The sequence below is a fragment of the Symphodus melops genome (genome assembly GCF_947650265.1).
Source record: "Symphodus melops genome assembly, chromosome: 8".
Taxonomy (NCBI): Eukaryota; Metazoa; Chordata; class Actinopteri; order Labriformes; family Labridae; genus Symphodus; species Symphodus melops.
This window is the reverse complement of record NC_136698.1, coordinates 20,672,225-20,697,859: the sequence shown is the minus strand read 5'-3', so window position 1 is coordinate 20,697,859 and position 25,635 is coordinate 20,672,225. Positions and strand designations below refer to the sequence as shown.

The 25,635-nt window shown below is 44.8% G+C and overlaps 2 protein-coding genes and 1 long non-coding RNA gene across 3 annotated transcripts in view; all 3 read left to right on the top strand.

Moving 5' to 3' along the window:
* The window catches only part of LOC306828595 (desmoglein-2.1), a gene marked incomplete at both ends in the record, with an annotated part of 45,461 nt that extends 44,457 nt beyond the window's left edge, over positions 1 to 1,004 (top strand). Inside the window, one exon of the mRNA XM_079351117.1 lies at positions 967 to 1,004. Within this exon, the coding sequence (XP_079207243.1) occupies positions 967 to 1,004 (38 nt within the window). The remainder of the gene's footprint in view (positions 1 to 966) is intronic.
* An 8,682-nt stretch (positions 1,005 to 9,686) lies between these two features.
* Positions 9,687 to 21,581, top strand: LOC306828710. The gene is made up of 3 exons (XR_013779771.1): positions 9,687 to 9,815; positions 10,169 to 10,262; positions 21,543 to 21,581. It is a non-coding gene; the product is annotated as an uncharacterized lncRNA (long non-coding RNA).
* A 119-nt stretch (positions 21,582 to 21,700) lies between these two features.
* On the top strand, positions 21,701 to 23,575 carry LOC306828430 (uncharacterized protein). Its single transcript, XM_079350910.1, has 6 exons — positions 21,701 to 21,760; positions 21,859 to 22,014; positions 22,128 to 22,181; positions 22,288 to 22,422; positions 22,884 to 22,949; positions 23,088 to 23,575. Exons 1-6 carry the CDS (start codon positions 21,719 to 21,721, stop codon positions 23,208 to 23,210), a joined length of 576 nt encoding a protein of 191 aa, XP_079207036.1. The 5' UTR covers positions 21,701 to 21,718; the 3' UTR covers positions 23,211 to 23,575.
* The last annotated feature ends 2,060 nt before the right edge of the window (positions 23,576 to 25,635 follow it).

Sequence of the window (25,635 nt, the reverse complement as noted above, 5' to 3'; positions counted from 1 at the left end):
ATATGACTCAGTGGCGCCCCCTTGAAATTTTCAAAAAGGCCTCCCCATTGAGGTTTTCTTGTCCTACATACACAATTTTTTTTATGCTCATTGGGCATGTCAGGAGCTACATAAAATCCTCTTACACACATTGTCATAACCAAACAGGAAGTCCGCCATATTTTTTTTGCATGGCTGAAATTCGCGGTTCACAGGTTAGCTATTTGAACGAACTCCTCCAAAAGCGTTTATCCGATCATCGTAAACTCAGTGTCAGTGTGTTCTGGACATGTTGAAGATCTCTCGTTGTGCTCCGCACGTTATTTCGTTTAAGGGCGTGGCCACGGCGTACCATCAAACTTTGATGTCTCGGCACACTCCAATTTCTAAACCTTCGATGACTGTAAGGCCTGCTGCTTGGCCACGTGTCGCGGCTGCACTCCTGCGATCGCACTCTCGCGGTCGTGACACGCGCCGACATGCGTGGGGTGCTTCGGTCCCTTCATCACCGCTTGCGGTTTTAATTTTTCTTTTCTTTTTTGGTCCGTCAGTTTGACGCCACTTTTGACGGCTTGAACGTGAATGAAAACTCATCAAAATCTCCAATGTCATCGGGTCTGGCGAAAAATGTTATATTCTCATCATTTCGTTAAAAAAATTCGCTAAATGACTCAGTGGCGCCACCTTCAAATTTTCAAAAGGGCCTCCCCATTGAGGTTTTTTTGTCCTACATGCACAACATTTTTTATGCTCATTGGGCATGTCAGGGGCTACATAAAATCCTCTTACACCCATAGTCAAAACTACACAGGAAGTCCACCATATTTTTTTGAATGCAAGAAAAACGGCCGAAATTCCTTTTTCACAGCTTAGCTATTTGAACGAACTCCTCTAACAGCATTTATCCGATCATTGTAAACTCTGTGTCAGTATGTTCTAGACATGTTGAAGATCTCTCGTTGTGCTCCGCATGTTATTTCGTTAAAGGGTGTGGCCACTGCATACCATCAAACTTTCATGCCTAGGCGCACCGCTTTTTCACCTTCAAAAATAAGGCAATGCTTCCATCTTGTGGTTAAAAACAGGAAATCACCGTAAAAAACTGAAGTGGCTGTGATTCTTTTATATGTAGCACGGCGTATCTGGCTCAATTTTAAACCTACAGCGGATATAGAGATATCTAATGAAAGTCTGTGAAGTCCTGCATCCAATGCTACCAAAAGCGGTGATGAAGGGACCGAAGCACCCCGCGCTTCGGTCCCTTCATCACCGCTTGCGGTTTTAATTATTATTATTAAAACCGCAAGCGGTGATGAAGGGACTGAAGCACCCCGCGCATGTCGGAGCGTGTCGCGACCGCTACACATGGCCTTACAGTTTTATTTGTGTATGGCTGAAGTGTCAGCAGACATGTTGCTCTGCAGGAGCTGGGTATCAAACTCTTGACCTTCTGATTGAGAGACGATAACTCTCCCCACTGACCCACAGCGTACCGTAACACTTAGCCAGACGGCAGGCCTTACAGTTTGATTTGTGTAAAAGTGAAAATCCACCACTGTGGAACTGCAACAGCATGATGTGGCCAAGAAGCAAGGCTCATCATTTTCCAAAACATTTGTAGGTGTTTAAATGTTTTAAAGTATGCAAAGCAAACAAGGTGTGCATTGTTTATGCTTTGGTGTGTGAAGAAAAACATTCACTGATCCCTGAACAGAAATTAGGTGTTTACACTCCGAGCGAGTGAGAGCACCCTGATCTGATTGGATTGGGGGCGTGTTAAGTGTCTTGCCCAGGGATACACCAGACATGTTACTCGCAGGAGCTGGGTATCAAACTCTCCACCTTCTGATTGAGAGCTAGACGACTCTCTCCACTGAGCCACAGCCTCCCACAACACGTATCCAGGTTTGATTTGTGTAAAAGTCAAAATTCACCACCACCGGGACTGCAACAGCATGATGTGGACAAGCAGCATGCCTTACGGTTTCATTTGTGTAAAAGTTAGAAAGTTTGTTATTCAGATAAAATAATTAGCATGGCTAAAGACAGGTGTGTAACATTTTGGTTGATATGTATGACTTTCCATGTAATATCTGTCACTAAAATGTTTGTGCAGAGTGTATATTATAATTATTATAATATTTTGATGACAAAGTCTTATTAAATGATCGTTTAAAGGCAGCAATCAAAATAGAAATGCAGAAGTTGGGACACAGATATTATGTCCAGTAAGACACGGACATCGACTGTGTGCTTATGGCAGCTTTATTGTCGTAACACAGGTTGTACACTCAACACACCTTGCCTTCAAAAACACCGAACACTTTCCGGCCGTGACGTCACACTGTCGTGACTACCACACCATAGCATGTGGTGATACACCACATTTACCCCCCCTTCTTAAAGCGTCCAAACAACTGCAACAGGGTTAACAATTTATAATAACACACTATGGCCCGAACGGCCAACCTGACTGGATAAGCCGGGTAGACTGTCGACTTACCCGCATAGCCTTGTGGTTTATTCTGCCACATGGCAGGCTATGCGCTATACTAAGGTTTAAAAGTCTGTGACATAGTCTGTGAGGTAAGGGGGCCTCTGGCGGACCCGGACAGGATGGGGTTTAGGCTGCAGAGGTTCAACAGGCACATTCGGCTCCGGGAGATTCTCAGCCGGGGTCTCAGCCTGTATACTTGGCAGGTCCCAGTCCCCATCTGTGTGACGCCGATGAGCTGCGGTTACCTGGTCCGAGGCAGGCGGTGGTGCCACTCGTCTGAGGCGACTGGCATGCCAACGTGAACCGTCGGCCAGGCGAAAGGTGGCTGATCCCAGTTGTGCTGTAACTTGCTGTGGTGCAGACCAGAATGAGAGCAGTTTGTGGGACCGGCTGGGTCGCCGGATCCGGACCCAGTCCAATGCGGTGAGTGTGGGGTGCTTCACGCGATGCTTCTTGTCGAACTGCTGCTTCATGCTGTGTTGTCTCTTTGCCACTCTGTCACATGAGACGGGCGTCACTGCTGGAGAGTCCCCTACCGGAGGGCGCAGGCGGTCCAACGGTAGTTGCAGCTCGCGCCCCAGCATCAGAAGGGCTGGAGAGCTAACAGTCGTCGTGTGTGTCGTTGCTCTGTAATGCAGCAAGGTGCTCTGCAGTGATGATGAGAATGTTAGGCCGTCTGCCATGTGTGCTCTGAGCCCGTTCTTGAGGGTTTGATTAAACCTCTCGACGCCACCGTTGGCCTGCGGGTGGTAAAAGGCAGTTCTTATGTGTTTTATCCCCCTCCCCACCACGAAAGAGGCAAATTCGGCCGAGATGAACTGGGGCCCGTTATCAGTGGTGATGGCGTCGGGTACACCCCAGCGGGCAAACAGGGAGGATAGGAAGTCGATTACCACTCTGGTGGTGACGGACCCAGCAGGCAGCACCTCTGGCCATTTAGAGTGAAGATCGTAGGCCACCAGGAGGAAGCGCTGATGCTGTGGGGTGCCATGGAGTTCACCGCAGATGTCCACCTGAATGTGGGTCCATGGCGCCTGGGGCCATGGCAGAGGCTGCAAGGGCGGAGGCGGGGGAGGGCCAGTCTTCCCGCTGGTGAGACAGGCCACACAGTCCTTGACCAATGTCTCCACGTCTCTGTCGATACCCGGCCACCAGACCAGGCCCCTGCAGCGTTGTTTGACCTTCACAATGCCCAGGTGGCCGTCATGAACCATGGCCAGGACACGTTCCCTCAGAGCGCTCGGGACCACTGTGCACAGCCCTCTTGCCACGCAAACATCATTCCAGCATGAGAGGTCGCCCTTGACCCGGTGGAAGGGTGCTAGTTCCTCCGGGACTCTGGTGGGCCAGCCTTCACGGATGAAAGTGCGGAGTTGGGTGAGTACAGGGTCCTGTGCGGAAGCTGCCTGAAGCTCCGGCAGAGAAACAGCAGCCTGGAGGGGTGCGTGCAGCATGAGGATCAGTTCTGGTTCTGAGGAGTCGTGGGTGACGTCTGGGACCGAGCTGGGTGTAGCCCTGGAGAGGAGGTCAGCCACGACATTCTCTCTGCCAGGTGTAAACTGCGTGGAGAAGTTGTACGCCTGTAACCTCTCAGACCACCGATAAAGGCGCAGTGGCTTGTGACCCGACCCGGTTGTGGCCAGGAGGGCTGTGAGGGCCTGGTGGTCGGTCCGCAGTGTAAAATGCCGACCATAGAGGTACATGTGCCACCGCTCGCATGCCCAGACGCAGGCCAGTGCCTCCCTCTCCCCCACCGAATACTTCTGCTCAGTCGGGGTGAGGGACCTTGAAGCGAACGCCACTGGGCGCTCGGTCCCTTGCTGGAGCTGGGACAGGACCGCACCAACTGCAGTGTTGGAGGCATCACAGGTCACAAACGTGGGGCTCTGCAGATCGAAGTGAGCGAGCACAGGTGGGGAGGTGAGCTGCGACTTTAGCCGGCGGACTGCAGCAGAGCATGCAGGAGTCCAGGTCCAGGGTGCATCCTGCTTAAGGAGGGCGCGCAGAGGTGCAGTGGTGTCAGAGTAGAGAGGGAGGAAGCGTAGATAATAAGCAGTCATCCCCAGGAATGATGACAGTTGCGCAGGGCAGGAGGGCTCAGGCAGGCGCAGAATGGCTTCCACGTTAGAATGAAGTGGGCTTAAGCCGTCGGCGGTCAGGCGAAACCCCACAAACTCGATGACAGGTGCTGCGAAGATGCACTTCTCCCCATTCAGTGTGAGGTTGTGACGGGCGAGCACACTTAGCACCCTGGCGAGGCGGTCGTCATGCAGTGAGGATGTCGCTCCATGCACCACGATGTCGTCCAAGTACACAACCACGCCGGGGATGCCGGCAAAGATACATAATCTTCTGAAAGCAGCTGGGAGCGGAGCTGAGGCCAAAAGGCATGCGGGTGTAACGAAAGACCCCCATGTGGGTCACGAAGGCAGTGAGGTTGCGGCTGTCTGGATGTAGGGGCACCTGCAGATAACCCTGGCGGAGGTCGAGCTTTGAAAAAACTGTCGAGCCGTGGAACTTGGCAGAGAGCTCCTCCACTGTGGGCAGTGGGTATTTGTCGGGGACCACCGCTTTGTTCACTTGTCTGAGGTCAATACATGGCCGCAGGCCACCTGTCTTTTTCTTTGCCACCACCAGATTGGAGATCCAGGGCGAGGCGTCAACTCGCTCAATAATGCCACCGTCCAGCAGTTTCTGCAGCTCGGCTGTGACGTCATCACGCAGGGTGAGGGGTAGCCGGCGCAGAGGTTGGATGACAGGGGACGTGGTTGGATCGATGAGCGGCTGGTGGTTGAAGGCAGTGAGGCAGCCCAGCCCAGTGAACAGCGATGGCCAGCGCTGCTGCCAGGACGTGGTCACAGTCAGGACGGTGGCTCCCATGTTGTCTGTGATGGAGAAGCCCAGGGCACAGAAGAGGTCAAACCCCAGAAGGTTGGCACCATGGCGAGATACTTGGAATGTGAAAGCCGGGAGGGCTCTGGAGCCATATCGCACGGAAAAGGAAACGGTGCCCAACATGCTGATTTTAGTGTGTCCATAGCCGTACAGTTCCTCTGCTTCTGCCTTGATCGTCTGTCTGGGGAAGAGCCGTCGTACAGTGGATTCATTGAGAAGAGACCTGGAAGCAGCTGTGTCCAGTAGCAGTGGCAAGCACACGCCATCCAGCTCCACTGTGCACCATGTAAATGGCTTGGCGCTTGAGCCCACAGAGTGGATGGTAGTTGTGCCTGATGGATAGGATGAGCGGCGCTGAGGTTTTGTGGGAGCGGGTGCTGAGCGGCACACTTTGGCGAAGTGATGTAATTTACCACAGCGCTGGCACCTCTGCCCCGTGGCTGGACAGATCTGAGCGCGTGTGGAGTGAGACGAAGAGCCACAGTTCCCACAGGGCCTGCATGCTGCGGTCTCCTGACGCCCTGCTACATTAACCTCCAGATCGATGTGAGGGGAAGTGGGGCTGGGAAGCTGAGAGGCTGGGGCTACTGTCTGTGCTAGTGGAGCAGAGTGTGAGGCAGCCGGGTCTGTGGCCGCTAGCCGCGGTGCTAACTGAGCAGCAGATTCCAGCTGAAAAGCTATTTCCACCGCTTTGGCCAGGGTCAGGTCGTCTGGCGACATTAACAGTTTTTCTCTCAGCTTGTGATCGGCCGTGTGCTCAGCTAGCTGGTCTCGAATTAACTCCTCCTCTAGCCGGTCGAATTTACAGAGGCTAGCCAAACACCGGAGGTCGGTGACGTATTGGTGGACAGACTCACCCGGCCGTTGTCGGCGCTGGCGGAAGACGATCCGCCGGACTATTACGCTCTGTGGAGCGGCGAAATGTCTGGCCAGTAAGGCAACACAGTCTGCGTACTTATCTGCGGGTCCGAGAGTGCGGAAAATGCGTTGTCCCTCGCTGCCCAGGCTGTGGATGAGCAAAGCCTTTAGCCGTGCGTCGTCAGCCCCGGCTAATCCCATAGCAGCAATAAACGTCTGAAACGACTCATACCAGCGGGGCCATGGAATCGTCGGCTCGCCCGGCAAAGCGAGGAACGGAGATAGAGGTGATAGAGGAAGCTCCATCTTCGTCGCCAATATTATGTCCAGTAAGACACGGACATCGACTGTGTGCTTATGGCGGCTTTATTGTCGTAACACAGGTTGTACACTCAACACACCTTGCCTTCAAAAACACCGAACACTTTCCGGCCGTGACGTCACACTGTCGTGACTACCACACCATAGCATGTGGTGATACACCACAACAGAGAGTTTTAAAGAAGAACAAATGTACCCCTGTTAGGGGTTGGGGTCTCCTTAGCTAAGATGTTTGACAGATGAAAATAAACTTTGGCCTTATTATCACTGAATTAATCAAAAAGATTTAGGGTTTAAAAAAAATTGTTAGAGTGAAAGATCACACCAATGAAAATGGGGTGAAAAAATAAAGATTTTTAATGGTCTGTGTAAAAGCAAAGATTGGTTAGTCTAAAGCCTTTTGGTAAAGAAAACTGCAGATACAAGTTAAAATGTTATCTACCGAGTCACATAATATGTGTGAGGTTTGGCAGGAATGTAGCCATTGCATGATTGAGGTTTCTGTTGTTGTGCTTATTACACAGACATTAGCATATAGGCCTATATGGCAGGGCAGCTGATGAGAGCAATAACGTTAAGAGGTCTATCCAAGGGGCTTTTGTTCTGTGCTGAAAGGAATCTGCATGTGTATAGCCCACAGATATGTCTTGTTGTTGTTGAGGTATTTTTAGTGGGAATAAATGCTGTAAACATTTAATCAACTCCAGTGACAACAAAGGTTTTAGACGTTGAGAAAGGATACATCAGTGTAAAAGTGTCATGCAGAATATGAGTAATATTTAAAAGTATAAAATGTTTACAATGTGTTCACAGAGAAAATCAAATCTGCATCGATAAATACAGGGTTTCTAGAAAAATCTCCTTTTAATGCATGTATTTGTAACATTTGGGTTTAGGGGTTGTTATCATAGACTGTAAAAATAATGGACGGGACAAGGTCCCTTGTGGAGTGAAGCTTTTATTTTTAGAGCTCCCCCTACTGACTGGCTGCAGTATAGGTCATAAACCCCGCCTCCTCAATGATAACAGACGGGACTTGGGTCAAACTGTTAAGTTAAAATACTCGTCACATAATTTTTTTCCAGACGTAAACTCTGCTGTGATCATTAGATATTATCACCATACATGGTGTTCAAGTGCTCATTTTTCTGTGAAGTTTGTTTTAAATAAGTTATCTGAGGTTAAAAAACGGGATTTGACGTCATACATGGCGATGATTGACAGCCGCGAATCTTGCGTAGCGCTCTTGGTAAATAAGTAGTTACGTCGTGAAGTGAAGCCGGGACGCCATGGAGCTTTTCTGTTCAGTTTTTTCGTCTTTTTTGAGCTGGTGAAAGCTGTTTTTCTGCAGTAAACTAATGTCACGGACCGGTGGACTCTAAGGGAGCTTTGCAGTTTTTACGGTAAGTAATTAAGTTTGATTTATGTGTCATTGCTTAAAGTGTTATGAGCGAGCTAACATATTAGCAGTCTAAGCTAGGTTACTTGTCAGGCATGATTGATCTTTTTATTTTACTTTTTAATATGAGCAAACCTAAGAACTGACATGCTGTGTTTCTTGATATTGTTATATCGTTTTTGTGAAATTGTATTTAAAACCAAAACACCGTAACTAAAATCAGCTCATAGATGCCGTTCATTGACTGTACAGTTATGTTTCAATAAATAATAAACAGGTCTGGTAAGGTTTTTAAAAAAGCATCAAGGACAAAAACAAAGCTAAATACTATAAATCTGTCCTGTATCATTACTGATGTGTACATGTTTACAGTCTGTGTAAAGTGTGTTATACAGAGATTAACATGTCACCATGCAGCCTGATATTTATAATACTGTATAATGAGGTAGAATATTTCTCTAGATATCAGGATAAAACTAAAGTAAGCTCTGATTTAATATAACTTCTGTCTGATTTAAGAGACTGACAGAGACATGAACACAAACAATCAGCGGTGGTGTAATATAATATTAACCGAGCATTATGCTGCTTAAACCTGCCAAATATTCAGCATGAGCTTACACACACATTACCAATCCAATAATCACAAGTTGATTATGTTGTACATTTAATGACGCTTATTAATAAATTGTGTTACAACTTGACAAAACCTGACACAGACTACAAAAACCGGCTGCTTGTTATGGTGGTTAGGAGGAGACAGACAGGCTCAATAAAAGAAGGCATAAAGATCACGTTTCTCACAAAATTATATATTAATGTTTTTGATTTTGCATCTATAATCATTAATGAAGATTTTATGTCTTTTAATAGGTATTTCCCTGTTTTCACCAACATATTACACATTAAACTGAGGATTTCCTCTCTCTCTCTCTCTCTCTCTCTCTCTCTCTCTCTCTCTCTCTCTCTCTCTCTCAGCTTGTCCTCCAAAGCCTGCTGCTGCTGCTCTGTAAGAAGGATTGGAGGACCTGACCACAGCTTCTCTTACCAGGGCATTTGGTCTGATCTTACACAGCACTGGACGGCGGTCTGATGTGAAACAGTGGGCCGATTGTCGCGCCTGAGCCACAGAGGACACAGCTCACATCTCCTGAGCAATGTTTGACAATTCATTCAAAAGATGAACGGAAGAAAAGAGAGGCTGTTTAATACCGAGGTTTTTCTTATAAGCCACATTTTCTTTTTGTTATATTTAGATTAATCTGCTATAACTTTAAAATACTGTGCATTCATTTATATACATGTTTATTTTGGAGTGTTTTGTAATATTTTTAAACCGTATATTCCTTGTTGTGCTGACATAATGTATGACTTATAAACCATACATTTCTATTCTTTACTAGGTCATGGTATTGGTTCTAGGCATCGTGTCCGGAAATGGCCAACTTCTGATGTGACCGGACGGTCACACAAGTTGGTCCTTCCAGCTGAGTCTCCTGACAAGAAGGTATTATTTATTTAGATATTATGGAGAAATGTGAAGCTGTGAATGAAGACACTAGTACTAATCATATGAAATACATGTCTGCCCAGTTTATCCTTGTTGTAGGAGACAGTCATTTGCGAGCTCTAGCAGATGGCGTTGTGAAGATGCCAGAGAGTAGCTTGTCCTTTGGCTTCATGTCGACACCTGGGGGTTCTGCTCAGGATCTGAGGACGGAGTTGGTGAACGCGGAGGTTCCTCAAACTCCTGCAGCTGTGTGCCTTCTTGCCCCCAGCAACAACCTCACTTCTTCTAAATTCCTCCATGAAGCTGCAGATGACTTCAGAAAGCTTCTTCGTTCTGCTTGTGAACGCTGGTCTAACGTAAACTCATTTCTATCTAAATATCTGCTTTTTTTGCACACATGATTATTTTTTTATTTTTTTTTAAAGATTTTGTTTTTGGCCTTTTTGCCTTTATTGATAGAGGACAGTGGATAGAGTCGGAAAGGGGGAGAGAGTGGGGAGAGACATGCGGGAAAGTGGCCACAGGCCGGACGCGAACCCGGGCCGCCCGCGCGAGGAGCGAGGCCTCGCAACATGGTACGCGCGCTGTCGCTGCCGCTGAGCTATCGGCGCCCCCACATGATTATTTTTGATGATGAACTATTAAGTTAACATAGTTGGTACATGTAATGGCATGTTTGTAATAATTTCTTCTGTGTTCTTAATGTCAGGTGGTCGTGTTAGATTTCCCCCCACGTTTAAACTTTGACATGAGCTACCAGGAGCTCATGCGTCAGGAGTTTCACCGTGTTGCTGCAGACAAGGGTAGGCTTATTTTTAATGTACATTTGTCATTTATTCATGTATATTATATATCTGATAATTATAAAGAAGGATTACTTAAGGATACAATGTAAAAGTGATTGATATATTGTGATTTTCTGTTTATCTAGTCAAGTCAAGTCAAGTCAAGTTTATTTATATAGCACTGTTCAGACACAAGGCAATTCACAGTGCTTTACAGACATAGAAACAGAAAAACATTAAAACAGAGCTTAAGGAAAGAATACAAGATACATCATTAAAAGACGGGATGAAAGTGAAAATACTCGATAAAGGAACAACTGTTAAAACTATCAAAAAAGGAAGAATGTGATGCAGTAAGGCAGACAGTATATTTCTAATTGAAAGCCTGAGCGAATAACAAAGTTTTAAGGCCTGATTTAAAGGAGTTGAGTGTGCCAGCAGTCCTCAGTTGTTCAGGGAGTTTGTTCCACAGTTGAGGAGCGTAGTGACTAAACGCTGCTTCACCATGTTTGGTTCTGACTCTGGGAACACTGAGTAAATCTCTTCCTGAGGACCTGAGCGGTCTGGATGTTTTATATTCTACAAGTAGATCTGACATGTACTTAGGGCCAAGACCATTTAATGCTTTATAGACCAGTAGTAAGATTTTAAAGTCGATCCTCTGACACACAGGCAGCCAGTGCAGTGATTGAAGCACAGGTGTAATGTGCTCCACCCTCTTTGTGTTGGTGAGGACTCTGGCTGCTGCGTTCTGGATCAGCTGCAGCTGTCGGACAGATTTTTTACTAAGGCCTGTAAACACACCGTTACAATAATCCAGCCTGCTGAAAATAAAAGCATGAACAAGTTTCTCTGAATCTTGTTTGGTCAGAAAACCCTTGATTCTTGCAATATTTTTCAAATGGTAATAAGCTGATTTTGTTACCATCTTAATGTGGCTGTTGAATTTGAGGTCTGAGTCCATAATCACACCAAGATTTCTGGCTTGATTTGTTGTTCTTAAGGACATGGATTCAAGACAAGTGCTGACCTCTGACCTTTCCTCTTTAGGGCCAAAAACAATCACCTCAGTCTTTTCTGGGTTCAGTTGTAAAAAGTTCTGACACATCCACTCAGTGATTTCGTTGATGCACTTGCTCAGTGAATATAAGGCACTATGGTCATTTGTTGACACTGATATATAGAGCTGTGTGTCATCTGCATAATTATGATAGGAAACGTTGTAATATTCCATGATCTGAACGAGAGGGAGCATGTAGATGTTAAATAACAGCGGCCCAAGGATGGAACCTTGAGGAACTCCACAGGTAATATTCACATGCTCAGATTCATAATTACCAACAGACACAGTGTAGACCCTGTCCTGCAAGTAAGATTTAAACCAATTTAAGGCAGTTCCAGAAACTCCAAGCCAGTTTTCAAGTCTGTCCAGCAGTATGTTATGGTCCACCGTATCAAATGCAGCACTAAGATCCAGTAGCACTAAAACTGAGACTTTAGATGCATCACTGTTCACATAGATATCATTTAGCACTTTGATAAGAGCAGTCTCAGTGCTGTGCTTTGACCTGAATCCAGACTGAAAAACACTGAAGTATTTATTTTGTACCATAAAAGTGTTAAGTTGCACAAACACTGCTTTTTCGATTATCTTGCCTAAGAAAGGTAAGTTAGATATGGGTCTATAGTTACTAATTGATAAAGCATCCAGATTACTCTTTTTTAGGAGGGGTTTAATCACTGCTGTCTTTAGCGACTTCGGAAAAGTGCCTGTCTGAAGAGAGCTGTTAACTATCTGCAATACATCTGGTGCAACACAGTTAAAAACATTTTTTAAAAAGCTTGTGGGCAGAATGTCAAGACTGCATGTAGTGGACCTGAGGTGTTGAACTATGTCTGTTAATGCTACAGGATCTAGAAGGTGAAAATGTGCCAGGTTAGCTAAATTGTTTTCATTAGGAGGTACAGGAGTTACAGTCAGGCTGCCTGTAGTAGACTGACTGACTGTCTGTCTAATCTGTTCAATCTTTTGGGTGAAGTGCGATGCAAAGTCATTGCATGCCTTTACAGATAACAGTTCAGCAGGAACTGGTGCTGAGGGGTTGGTCAGCCTGTCCACGACAGTAAACAAAGTCTGAGCATTGTTGCTGTGCTTGTTGATTATCTCAGAGAAGAAGGACTGTCTGGCCTTTTTGAGTTCTAAGTTATATAAGCGGAGCGCCTCTTTAAAGATGTCATAATGAACCTGGAGTTTACTTTTTCTCCACCTGCGCTCAGCTTGTCTACAATCTTTTTTCTTTGTTATAACAAGTGTCCCATTCCTCCAATGGGGCTTTCTTTTTGCACAGACAGCTTTGGCCTTGACTGGAGCAACGGCATCAATAATATTTAGAACTTTAGCGCTGAACATATCTACAAGGTCTTTGACAGGAGCTGAGTGTAGAGCTGGTGTGTTAGTGAATGCCTCAGTGAAGAGTGTGCATGTGTTATCATCAATGTAACGTTTTCTGATCAGCTCTGTTTTGCCTTCTCTGCAGTCAGCCAAGATGGAAGCTTTAAAGGAAACACAATAGTGATCAGAGATGGCAACATCATTCACTACAACATCAGAAACCATTAGACCTCTTGAAATGACCAAGTCCAGAGTGTGTCCCTTGTTATGTGTTGGATTTGTTACATGCTGGGAAAGATCGAAGTTTTCCAAGATGTTTATAAGTTCTTTCACACTGTTATCTCTTGGATTGTCTAAATGAATGTTGAAATCACCCACTATAACGACACAGTCATAATCAATACACACAGCAGACAATAGTTTGTTGAGGTCATAAAAGAAGTTTGCGTTATACTTTGGTGGCCTGTAGATAGTGACTAATATTGCACAACAGGGTGAGCTTAGCTGGAGTGCAATGTGTTCAAAAGAGCAGAATTTCCCATATGACAACTGTTTGCATTGGTACTTGTTGTTGTACAAAGCAGCTACTCCACCTCCTTTCCTCTCTAACTTCACTGATAAAATTAAAGTTTGGGGGAGCTGTTTCAATAAGTGCTGCTGCACTGTTGTTCTCATTTAACCAAGTTTCAGTTAAAAACATAAAATCCAAATTCTCTTCGATTATGAGATCATTAATTAAAAGTGACTTCGCTGATAGAGATCTAACATTTAGTAGAGCAAATTGTAACATGCTATGAACTTTGCTAGATTCACACTGTGGCTGACGCACAACTGGAATCAAGTTAGATAGAGTGACCGTACGTTTTAATCTACTGATGTACTTTGCGCCATGCCACCAGCTATTTGAGATAACTGGTATGTTAAAAACTTCCGGGACAAAGGGCCCTGGCTTTTCCCTGGAGATGTCAGGCTTAGCATTTGCCTTAAAACCTGGACCCAGAACACATCAGTACACACTCTTTTGGGCTCTTATTGGGAGACTGGTGTAGGTTCAGATCTAGCTTTGGAAGGGGTACAGGTGGGGCTCGTCTGCGCGGAGGTAGTGGAGGGGGGCCGGGTTGTTGTTGGGGAATTAGGGGGGTTAGGAACCCAGGTCGGAGGGGAGTGAGTCTGGTACCAGTGTTGACAAGTTTGTTCATTTGTTCAGTAAACTCCAACATGGGGGAGGAGGGGGAGGGGATACCCGGTGAAGATGATGAACTGGGTGGAGTTTGGGCAGGTGGAGTTGGGGGATTCTCTCGAGCAGGTGGAGTTGGTGAATCCTCTCGAGCAGGTGGAGTTGGTGAATCCTCTCGAGTAGGTGGAGTTTGGGGATTCTCTCGAGCAGGTGGAGTTGGTGAATCCTCTCGGGCAGGTGGAGTTGGGGGATTCTCTCGAGTAGGTGGAGTTGGTGAATCCTCTCGAGCAGGTGGAATAGGTGAATCTTCTCCAGCAGTGGCTCCTGGTGAAGGACATAAGGCCTCCTCTTTTTCATTCTGGCACCCCTCATGGCCAGGACACGTAGGCGGGGGGGGAGTCGGTTCTCCTTCATGTTTTGGTGTTTGCTCCTTTTGTTTGGGTTCATCTTGTCTCTTGTCCTTGGCAGTGGGAACAGTATGACGCAGGAAGAAAGAGAGATTGGAGGTGAAAAGCCTCACTCCTGACTTGTTAAGGGAAAGGCCATCTCCTTTGAAAAAATGTCTTCTGTCCCAGAAAAAGTTAAAATTGTCAATAAAATGGATTGAGTGGACCTCACATTCTGTTGAAAGCCATCTGTTGATTGCCAACAGTCTGCTGAATCTCTCTCCTCCTCCTCTGACTGGTGGTAGCGGCCCACTGAAAAAGACTTCAACCTTCAGAGAGCTCACTGCATTTAGCAGATTACCTAAGTCACGTTTGAGCACCTCAGATTGTCTTTTCCCAATATCATTTGCCCCTGTGTGCAGTACAAGGTGTTTCAAATTGGGACTTTCTTCACAAATGCTGAGGATTCTGTCGGTCATGTTGGAGACTGTATCATCAGGAAAGCACAACACTCTTGTTTTTCTGCTGTACATGCTTCTCACATCTTTGATAGCAGAATCACCAACAACCAGAGTCTCAGCATCATTCAGTAGCTTTCCTTGTAGCTTTCTAACTTCTGACTTCTTGTCAGATCTTACCCTTCTCTGTGGGTTCAGGGGGTTGTCCAGGTGTCCAGTTGGAAATCCTGAGTCTTGCATTAGAGGAAGAAATTGATTTTGTAACTCCACAGCCGCTGGTATTGGAGCCTTGTTGGTAATCTTCCCTTTAGCCTTTATCCACGGCTGTGTCTTCCTCTGCACCGGTGTTGAGGAGGCAGATACCGCGGGCCAGCCTGTAGCATCACAGATCTCTGGGCGTTGGGTTCTACCAGTTGGACGTCTCCATGTGGCAGCTGGTGTACTCTTTGGTTTTGCCCCGAGAGCATTCCAGGGAGGATTGATAGTGGCAGATTTGTTACCTTTTGCACAGCCCCTCTGTTTGGTGGGAGCTGTATCAGAGCTCATTAGCTGAATGTTAGCATTCTCCAGGCTGTTGTTTTGAATTGTTGGGAATTTTCAGGAGCGAATACCTGACCAACGGTTATGTTGGGTTTTATGACGTAAAATTTGATTGTCAAAATAAATTAATAATTAAGTTTATTTAATTATTAATCTAAATCAATAATTGTTATTAAACTGCGTTTAATAAACCTCGGCGCACCACCCTGTAAACAGGGAACAACCAAAATATTACCAATATCAGTCTCAAATTATTTAATTAAATACCAATATCATTAATAATTAATAATTTGTATTTAATTGAAGGTGTGAAATCCGAACACAAAGCCCTTTCACCCAGCCTAAGTCACAAAGCAAATTCACAGTGATCACAAACAACGACTTTTTAAGATATAATAGAATTTATTTAACAAAGCAACATCAAGTAAATCAATGAAACCCAATCAAACAAATAACCATCATAAGCCAAACTACAAGTAACAAACAAAACAAACAAGCGTGGCACATGTGTGTGTGTGTGTGTGTGTGCGTGTGTGTGTGAGAGAGAGAAAGAGAAAGAGAGAGGGGGAGGGACAGACAGACAGAGACAGATCAAAATGGCGACGACCACGCGTGGTCACGTGATGGCGGACACAGAACGTGATCTACGTTTCTGCAGCGTCTGGAAAGCCACAGATCTAAGTGTGTGCGTTTACCGAAAGGTGTGTGTGTAAAGGCGAGAGAGCGAGAGAAAACAATGCACCTCGACAGCTCAATCTCGGACTGGAGCTCACCACAACTCAGAGCACAGTTTACGTCACGTACCAGAAGCAAGTGGCCGGATTTGTATCAGATGGCGTTCACACTAGTCTTTCTGATAGTGAGTCTATTACCCGGTTATGACGTGGGAGCTCACAGATAAACATACGGGACACAGCGGCACAAATAAGGAGAACAAAAGAGATTTTACTCTGGTAAAATCTAAGACACAGTGGTCAAACAAAGAGAACAAAGGAGATTTTACTCTGGTAAAATCTAAGACACAGTGGTCAAACAAAGAGAACAAAGGAGATTTTACTCTGGTAAAATCTAAGACACAGTGGTCAAACACCAAGCAAATATTATCACCGTTTCACTATAATAACTCAGTTATTAAACACACTCTCTATATCTAACTGCCCAGACCTAGCTAAGCCTCACTTGAAACCGTTTCGTCCACGGTTGATGAAAGGAAGAAAAGAGGTTCTGGAGCGGCCTTTCTGCAGTTGTAAGGTGATGGCGGTGCGTGTCCAGTGGGGTTGAGCAGGGCCGTCGTGTCCTCCGTCGAGCGAGGTGATCTCCGTGGGTGTCCTTTCTTTAAAGGACGGAACGAGACGTAATCCTTACAGTCTCTCTCAATACCGTTTTGATACGGGAGAAATAGAACGCTATACTTCTGAGATGCGTTCAAGTGGATGATCTAGGCTCGGAAATTAGGACGTCGGTGTGCTTCAAGGCCTTGGATCAGCTGCGCGCCAAAACTTTTAAACAAAGGGAAGCGTGCTGGAAACAGGAACAGAGTTGGGTATCCTCGGACGTCGCCAGACGACGTTTGAAAGAGAGAGAACAATGAGACATGGCTGGCTTTATACCTCCCAGACTTCACACCTCTGTGTTAGGTGTGGCAAAGCATTCTGGGAGTACCTGCAAGGCATGCTGGGATAAAGAGTCTTTGCCATCCTGGCTGGACCCAACATCCCCCCTGGCCTGAAGAGCGGGATGCAGGTCATGGTCTTCAGGGCACTATGGGCCACCAGTCCACGTGCTTTGGAGATACTTGTACAAAAGTTAATTTGGCAAACAGTCCATAAATTCAAGAGGCATTTGGTCTGGGCAGGCATTGAGGCAAAGTCTGGGCAGACTGTCTAACTATGTCTAACGCTAAACATCAAAACATAATCAGACATTAGCGAAGCATTGCTGCTCAAGGTGCATTCTTGGACAAAACACATGAAACAAACAAACAAGAGGAAGAGAGAAAGAGAAGAGTTTCATGTGTAGATGTGTGGGCTAACTCCTTGACTAGGCAGGAGAAAGCCTGTGTGTGTTTGTGGCATGTCAGTGCGTAATGTACATGTACATGTAGAGTCTCACTATGGGTGTGAGGCCACAAAACAAAACAAAACAACAACAACAAAAGCGTGAGTAGAGTTACTGGATTTTGAAATGGGAGCTACTCCCCCCTCCCCGATGTGGCGTCAGAACCTGGTTCTTTGTAAGGGCTGGAGGCCTGCCACTGTCTTACCCCAGCTATCACCCCCCTCGGAATTGTGCTAGTCATTTCACTGCCGAGACCTGCTTCCTTATGAAGCTCTTGGGAACTCTGGTTATACCTACCCTTCTGACTTAGGCTTCGGCCATCCCGAGAGTTCCTCTTGGGACCTCTGGTTATACCTACCCTTCTGTCTTAGGCTTCGGCCATCCCGAGAGTTCCGTTCAGGTCTGTCAGTGATTGACTCCTCAGGCTGGAACCTACCCTATGGCTGGCTCAACCCTTCACCCCCCTGGCTGTCGTCTTCTCTGCCGGTGACGTGGTCTCTTGGACTGCTTCATAGCACGAGGCAATTCGTTGCCTTCAAGTGCTACGTCACCTTTGTGACGCTCAGGGTGTATGTGTGGGAACCTGCAGGTAGTAGGAGAGGGCCTGCTGTAATCTCTGCCTGAGGGGGCTGAGATGTCACCCCCCTTCCCATGGGGTGATTCAAACCTGTGAAGGTGTGACAGCTGTCAATATACTGGAGCGTTTTGTCAAAGGGAGGGGCTCTACAGTCAAAATATTTCTGTTCCGGATTGACAGGGGGAACAAGACTTTGTTCAGTCATTAGACTAACCTGGCTGCTCGGTTTTCTACTGAGCTTTTTCAGCAGGGGCGTTTGATTTTTTAAGGGGCTTGGTGCACGATCAGAGTCGTATCCTGACGACGTGGCTCCCTGAATTAATTCAAACGTGTCTAACACCTTCTGCTTGGCAGTTTGTCGGTGCTGACAAAGAGATTTGTTCTCTTTCGGCAGGGATTGGACCTCTGGCTGGAGTGTCTCCACTGAGGCGCTGACACTCTGTCTGGTCCGTAAACCATGAGGAACAGCCTGGTGGGAGTTGCCCGAGTCGTCTGAAGACTCATAAGTCCTCTGGTCGTCCAACATGTCTGTCTCCTTCCTCCAGGGATCTGGTTCAGTATCCCATCCCTTGTGTAGGGCTTCCTCAGCTGGCGTGGGGGCTGCGGTGCGTACCTGCTCCTCCTGAATTCTGGGTACCATGACACTTTCTTTATGTCTGGCTAACCTGCAACTTTCTTGCAGTATTTTATTCTCCTCCTGCAGGGCCTTGCATTCGACTTGCAAGGTCTTAAGTTTATCCTGCCTCCTTTTGAAGCCGTCCTTTAGGATCTGGTTATCTTCTTGCACCTGGGCGAGCTGTGCCTGGTGTCTCTTTTGCTGCAAATATGATTTGCGCTGAAAAGGGAGGAGAAGTTGGCCGAGAACATTCGAAGATGTGTTCTGTGGTTTCCCTGTTCGATGAGTCATATACTCAACCGACTCATTTAATTTATCTTCGCCTGTGCTGAGGGTGGAGGAGTTCAGACTGTTGACCTTTAAAGGGACGTGGTTTAAACCTGCAACTCCAACCTGAGGGGGTGGATTGTGTGATCCACAGGGGGCCTTGGTCCCTGACTGCTGAATGTCTTTCGCAGACATTCTGTCTTTGTTGGGGGTGATCTTGGCTCGGGGGTTGGCCTGGTCACCTACCTTTCTCAAGGTGTCCTTACAAATGCTAATGAAATAGCTGTTCAGGTTGGCAATCCCCTCTAAGGAGAGCTGCGTCAGACCAGCAACAGTTTCTTTTGGTGATGTGTGGTGGTCTGATCCAAAAGGAGTCTTAGCTCCTGGCTCACAAGAAGTCCTGGTAGACATCTTAATGTGGTAAAACAGAATACCTTAGTGGATTTACTGTTTTCAAAGCTGCAAGATAAAAGTCAGCAGGAGGCAATTCTGATCTATGGTTCTGAACCGGATCAGTGCAGTCTGTCCTGGCAGCTAGGTGCGAGCATTCACACCTCAAGTCCTTTTGAGGATTGGGGGAAGACACACCTCTCAGGCAGCTGGCTCTGTAACAATTTTAAAGTTACACTCCTGACTAACAAATGGCTAACTTGTTGTCTCCAACAACAATAAGCACACAAAAATGATTAAACTACTCACTCATCAACACGCAACAGCACAACTAACACACAACTTGATGTTTGCTTTGCTTTAAAAACAACAAAAAGTAATCTCCCAAAGAAAAGAGAATTTCCTCAGAAGAATCACTTCAGGATTAAAAAGTTTGGATCACTGTGAACAAACAATGAAACAAAGCTGGTTTATTAAGGGCCTCACACGGGGCACCATTATGTTGGGAATTTTCAGGAGCGAATACCTGACCAACGGTTATGTTGGGTTTTATGACGTAAAATTTGATTGTCAAAATAAATTAATAATTAAGTTTATTTAATTATTAATCTAAATCAATAATTGTTATTAAACTGCGTTTAATAAACCTCGGGGCACCACCCTGTAAACAGGGAACAACCAAAATATTACCAATATCAGTCTCAAATTATTTAATTAAATACCAATATCATTAATAATTAATTTGTATTTAATTGAAGGTGTGAAATCCGAACACAAAGCCCTTTCACCCAGCCTAAGTCACAAAGCAAATTCACAGTGATCACAAACAACGACTTTTTAAGATATAATAGAATTTATTTAACAAAGCAACATCAAGTAAATCATTGAAACCCAATCAAACAAATAACCATCATAAGCCAAACTACAAGTAACAAGCGTGGCACATGTGTGTGTGTGTGTGTGCGTGTGTGTGTGAGAGAGAGAAAGAGAGAGGGGGAGGGACAGACAGACAGAGACAGATCAAAATGGCGACGACCACGCGTGGTCACGTGATGGCGGACACAGAACGTGATCTACGTTTCTGCAGCGTCTGGAAAGCCACAGATCTATGTGTGTGCGTTTACCGAAAGGTGTGTGTGTAAAGGCGAGAGAGCGAGAGAAAACAACGCACCTCGACAGCTCAATCTCGGACTGGAGCTCACCACAACTCGGAGCACAGTTTACGTCACGTACCAGAAGCAAGTGGCCGGATTTGTATCAGACGGCGTTCACACTAGTCTTTCTGATAGTGAGTCTATTACCCGGTTATGACGTGGGAGCTCACAGATAAACATACGGGACACAGCGGCACAAATAAGGAGAACAAAAGAGATTTTACTCTGGTAAAACCTAAGACACAGTGGTCAAACACCAAGCAAATATTATCACAGTTTCACTATAATAACTCAGTTATTAAACACACTCTCTATATCTAACTGCCCAGACCTAGCTAAGCCTCACTTGAAACCGTTTCGTCCACGGTTGATGAAAGGAAGAAAAGAGGTTCTGGAGCGGCCTTTCTGCAGTTGTAAGGTGATGGCGGTGCGTGTCCAGTGGGGTTGAGCAGGGCCGTCGTGTCCTCCGTCGAGCGAGGTGATCTCCGTGGGTGTCCTTTCTTTAAAGGACGGAACGAGACGTAATCCTTACAGTCTCTCTCAATACCGTTTTGATACGGGAGAAATAGAACGCTATACTTCTGAGATGCGTTCAAGTGGATGATCTAGGCTCGGAAATTAGGACGTCGGTGTGCTTCAAGGCCTTGGATCAGCTGCGCGCCAAAACTTTTAAACAAAGGGAAGCGTGCTGGAAACAGGAACAGAGTTGGGTATCCTCGGACGTCGCCAGACGACGTTTGAAAGAGAGAGAACAATGAGACATGGCTGGCTTTATACCTCCCAGACTTCACACCTCTGTGTTAGGTGTGGCAAAGCATTCTGGGAGTACCTGCAAGGCATGCTGGGATAAAGAGTCTTTTGTTGTAGTTCTCCAAACATACACAGCCTGAACTTTGCCATCCTGGCTGGACCCAACAGAATCAACGGATGAGTGCTGTCGTTTTCGCAGGGTCCATTCACTTCTGCGTTTATTTCTAAACGTTGAACTTTATTCTCCAAAACTGCGACCTGCTGCAGCAGTTTGTGGAGGTCATCTGTGGAGAACGGAGGCATCTCGGTACTGGTTAGCTTTAGCTGACAGTAGGCACCTGATTTGTCCGCTAAGAAAAATGTCTCCACCAACAGAGGTATTCCGTCAAAATGTAAACGTCAAAATGTTTACTAGCATCGAGGTGTGGGAGAAAAAAGCAAAAAAGCAAAAAGAGCAAAAAAAGAAAAAAGGGAGTGAAGCAGAGCGCAAAGCGGAGAGCCAAGAAAAACACGTCTACACTCTCAGGAAGCAGGTGTTAGGTGGTTTCCTGTGGCTGATAAATTCCTGTTGACCTGTGGGCCAGAGATGGTGTAAGTTGGAGTTGATTATTGAATAGGACAAGTTTATAATACACACATAGATAGGATATTCATTGTAATTGCCATTCTTTTTCATGATTTACAGATTCACTTGTCTGACTCAGTGGGAATGCCTCGTTTGGTAGACCTGCTTTGGACAGCTGTTTATTCGGTGAGTTAATTTTAAATACGTCTTTGTGTGGATGAAGCTGTGATTGTTGATGTCAAACAAGTTCAGTCTGAGTAACATAAAGCTATTATTGTATTTAGCAAGTGGATGACGTTCAACAGAGCAGCCAGGTGCAGGCTTCATCGAGGCCATGGGTTCCAAGATTCACTCCGCGAGTGGTTGTGAAGGGAAAGGAGATCTCAGCAGTTACTGCAGCCGACCCCTCAGAAGAGATAGTTGTCAGAAAGGGCAAGAAGGTAACATACTGCCAAGTGTTTGTTATCATGTTAAAAACAGTAATATTAACAAAACAGTCGAGTTTACTGAAAATTCTTTTGTCTAAAAGAAAGTGTGCTGTTATGTATTACAGAGGCGTTCATCAGTGGAGCTGACTGATGCTGAGTGGGCGTCTAAGCACAAGAATGTATGTAGGAGTGTTCCTTTTAAGTCTTACACATACTGTATGTATTCAATGAATTCTGCTTATGTTTTTCATTTGAACAAAAAAGTAACCAATTCTTTTTTCACAGCTGGTGAAAGATTGTACCATCCCGCTAAGACCCGTCTGGTTTAGCGTTCCCATGCTGGAGAAGATGGACAAAATCTCCCCCTCTGATCTCAGTAGTCCTGATGAGTCTGACGCGCCTGTTCCTGAGGGCAAGCCGGTATGTGTCATGTAAAAAATGCCATGTTTTATTTTCTCTTGTTGACAACGTAAAGCTTGAGGTCAGCTGAATCTCTCAGCTCTTTTAAATCAAGGTTAAAGACCCATCTGTTTACAGCTGCCTTTAACTAAAATGTTTGAATAAAGGTTCTAATTTTTTACTCTGCACTATAACTTTTAAATCCTTTTATATTCTTCCTTAAATTAATTTTATTTGAATTATTATTACTACAAATTTTAAGTTTTAATAATTTCAGTAATTTTTATTTTTTTATGTATCTTTTCTTTCCTCTGCCATGATGCTTTTGATGTCTTGTGTAAAGCACTTTGAATTGCCTTGTTGTTGAAATGTGCTATATAAATAAACTTGCCTTGCATTGATACAGTCAGCATTGTTGAAACTGTGGTGATGCAGTGTATGTTGTATATGACTACAATGAAGTTGTTTTTGTATTTTATCAGAAGGCCTTCGTGAAGCAGCGGAAGAGGGCCACCGTCTCCAAGATGCGTCTACCAAGGCCCGAGCAGGTCAGTTTTTTTGTTTGTGTAATATTATTTGGACATTAAAACTGTTTGTTGACTTTCAGGAACTGTCAGTCAACTTCACCAGTCTGTGTTGGTGAGAATGTTTTCTCATTATATTTATTTTATGTGTATTTGCTATAGGGGGCAGCAGTGAGTGTCGGCGGGACGTCAGATCAGCTTTCTCCTGCCATGACAGCCCAGGAGGTGTCCGATGCACAGTGCCCACAGAAGTCATCTAAAGGTCAGAGCGATGCTAAACCCTGAACATGTGTGTGTTTAGAGAAGTTACCAAAGGCTTGTATTCACGGTACACGTGTAGCACCTGCACCACTGACACATGATGTAAATGCACTGATAGCTTGTAGTGTGGTTGCTGCAATCAAGCATGTAGTTGCACCTGTGTGTACATGGACAGGGAGAGATGTAGATGAGGTAGGTGCAGAGGGAAAGAAGTTGCTTGCATTGTTAGCACAGGACAGTCATGCTAAGCCGAAGGAGTTGTCTGAGCTGATTCAACAGTGCAGTGTGTTTGGAAGGGAGTGGAAAGTAGCTGTTGGTGAAGCAGGCTATGTTTGTTTCAACACGTCTGCTGCTGACGAGTCTTTGTCCAAGAAGCTGCAGGAAGTATTGTTAACTGATCGTATGTGTCTCTTAAACATAAATGGTTCAGTAATTGCTGTCATACAACACAATGACAAATACCAACAAATGCCAAAGCTTAGGCAGAAAAAGCTGGAAAGGACAAAAATGCATTATCACAAACATATAGGTTATAAAGAGAACATTAGGAAAATTAAAAAAAATAAATATCAGTCAAATGTTAACTATAGAGAGAAAGTGAAAAAGTATAATAAAATGAGAAATCAGGAAAATATTTATAGAGAAAAGGTTCTGAAAATTAAAGAAATAAAATATCAAAATGTTGCTTTTAGAGAGAAAGTGAAGAACAATATGAAGATAAAATATCAAAATGTTGCTTTTAGAGAGAAAGTGAAGAACAATATGAAGATAAAATATCAAAATGTTGCTTTTAGAGATAGGAAGAAGAACAATAGCAAATTACATTATCATAAGCATTTGTTGTATAAAGCTAAAGTTAAGCAGTTGTCTAAAAATACATACCATGGCAATGAAGAGTTTAGGAAGAGTGTCGTAACAAGCAACCGATTAAAAAGACAGGACATGAAGAAAAAGGCAGAGCAGTTTGATTTTGTTAAGGAAAAGTTTGACGAGAAGGTAAAAGATGGTCCAGATTTTGTGTGCTGTGTCTGTCATAGATTATTATTTAAAAACCAGGTTTTAAATTGTAAAAGAGAGTACTACAATAAGAAAGAGGGAATAGCTGCATTAGCAGATAAATGTATAACAGAAGACTATTTACATAACTGTAGTCAGGACTGTGAGACGCCGTGTCAGATGTTGGATTCAGCTCGAGGTCAGCTTTGGATTTGCTACACTTGTCATTTTAAGATTAACAAAGGTGAAGTTCCACCTGAAAGTGTTGTTAATCATTTGGGACTTGATCCTGTTCCGGAAGAGTTGAGATGTTTAAATGTTTTGGAACGTCATTTGATCGCTTTAAACATACCCTTCATGAAAATGTTGGCTTTGCCTAAAGGTGGGCAAAATGGAGTTCATGGTCCGGTGACTTGTGTTCCTGCAAATATTGTGCAGACTGACAATTTGTTGCCCCGTACCAATATGGAAGGGTCTTTGCTGCGGGTGAAGTTAAAGCGCAAATTAACCTACAAAGGCCATTATGACTATCAGTTTGTTGACACGACACGTGTTAGACAAGCATTGCAATATTTAAAGAGGACTAATGTACATTATAAAGATATAGAGTTTAATGAAGACTGGTTAAATGAGTTTGTTATGGAGCAAGACGAGGAGGCTGTAGCATCACACAACAATAATTTAAAATCTGGCCAACCAAAATATGATGTAGTTGACGATGAGCTTTTGCATGATCGACAGTCACATTGCATGTATCAGGACACTTGTTTTATGCCAGTAGATTTAGGTCAGGAGATGTTAGATCAAAACACTGATGTATTAAATTTGGCCCCAGCTGAAGGAAATAATCCTGTGAGACTTTTGTCTGACACTACTAATGAAGCAAAGTGCTTCCCTTTTTTGTTTCCAAGTGGATCTTATACTTATCATGAAAGTCGGCAGCACAGATTAACATTGTGTCGTTATCTGAACAACAGAATTTTAAATGCTGATGGTAGATTTGCGCAATGTGTGGAATATCTCTTTTTTGCTCTGTATTTATTAGAGATAGAGCAGGTCATGTCAAAGGTATCAATAGCATTACGTAAAGGAAAAGGAGGTCACATGTCCATAAAGGTAGCAGATTTCTTAAAAGATGAAGAGTCCTTGAAGAAGTTTTTGGAGTTTGACGATGGTTATCGTTTCCTAAAACCAATTCGAGGTACTCCAGCATTTTGGCAAGCAGCACAGAAAGACCTCTTAGCTTGTGTCCGTCAGCTTGGCATTCCTACGTGGTTTTGTTCATTTTCTTCAGCTGACATGCGCTGGAAAAACCTATTGACAAGTATTTTGAAGCAGGAAGGTAGAACACAGACTGCTGACGAGTTAGAATGGGCAGAAAAGTGTGAGTTATTACGTCGCAATCCTGTCACAGCTGCCAGAATGTTTGATTTCCGCTGGCATTGTTTTTTGA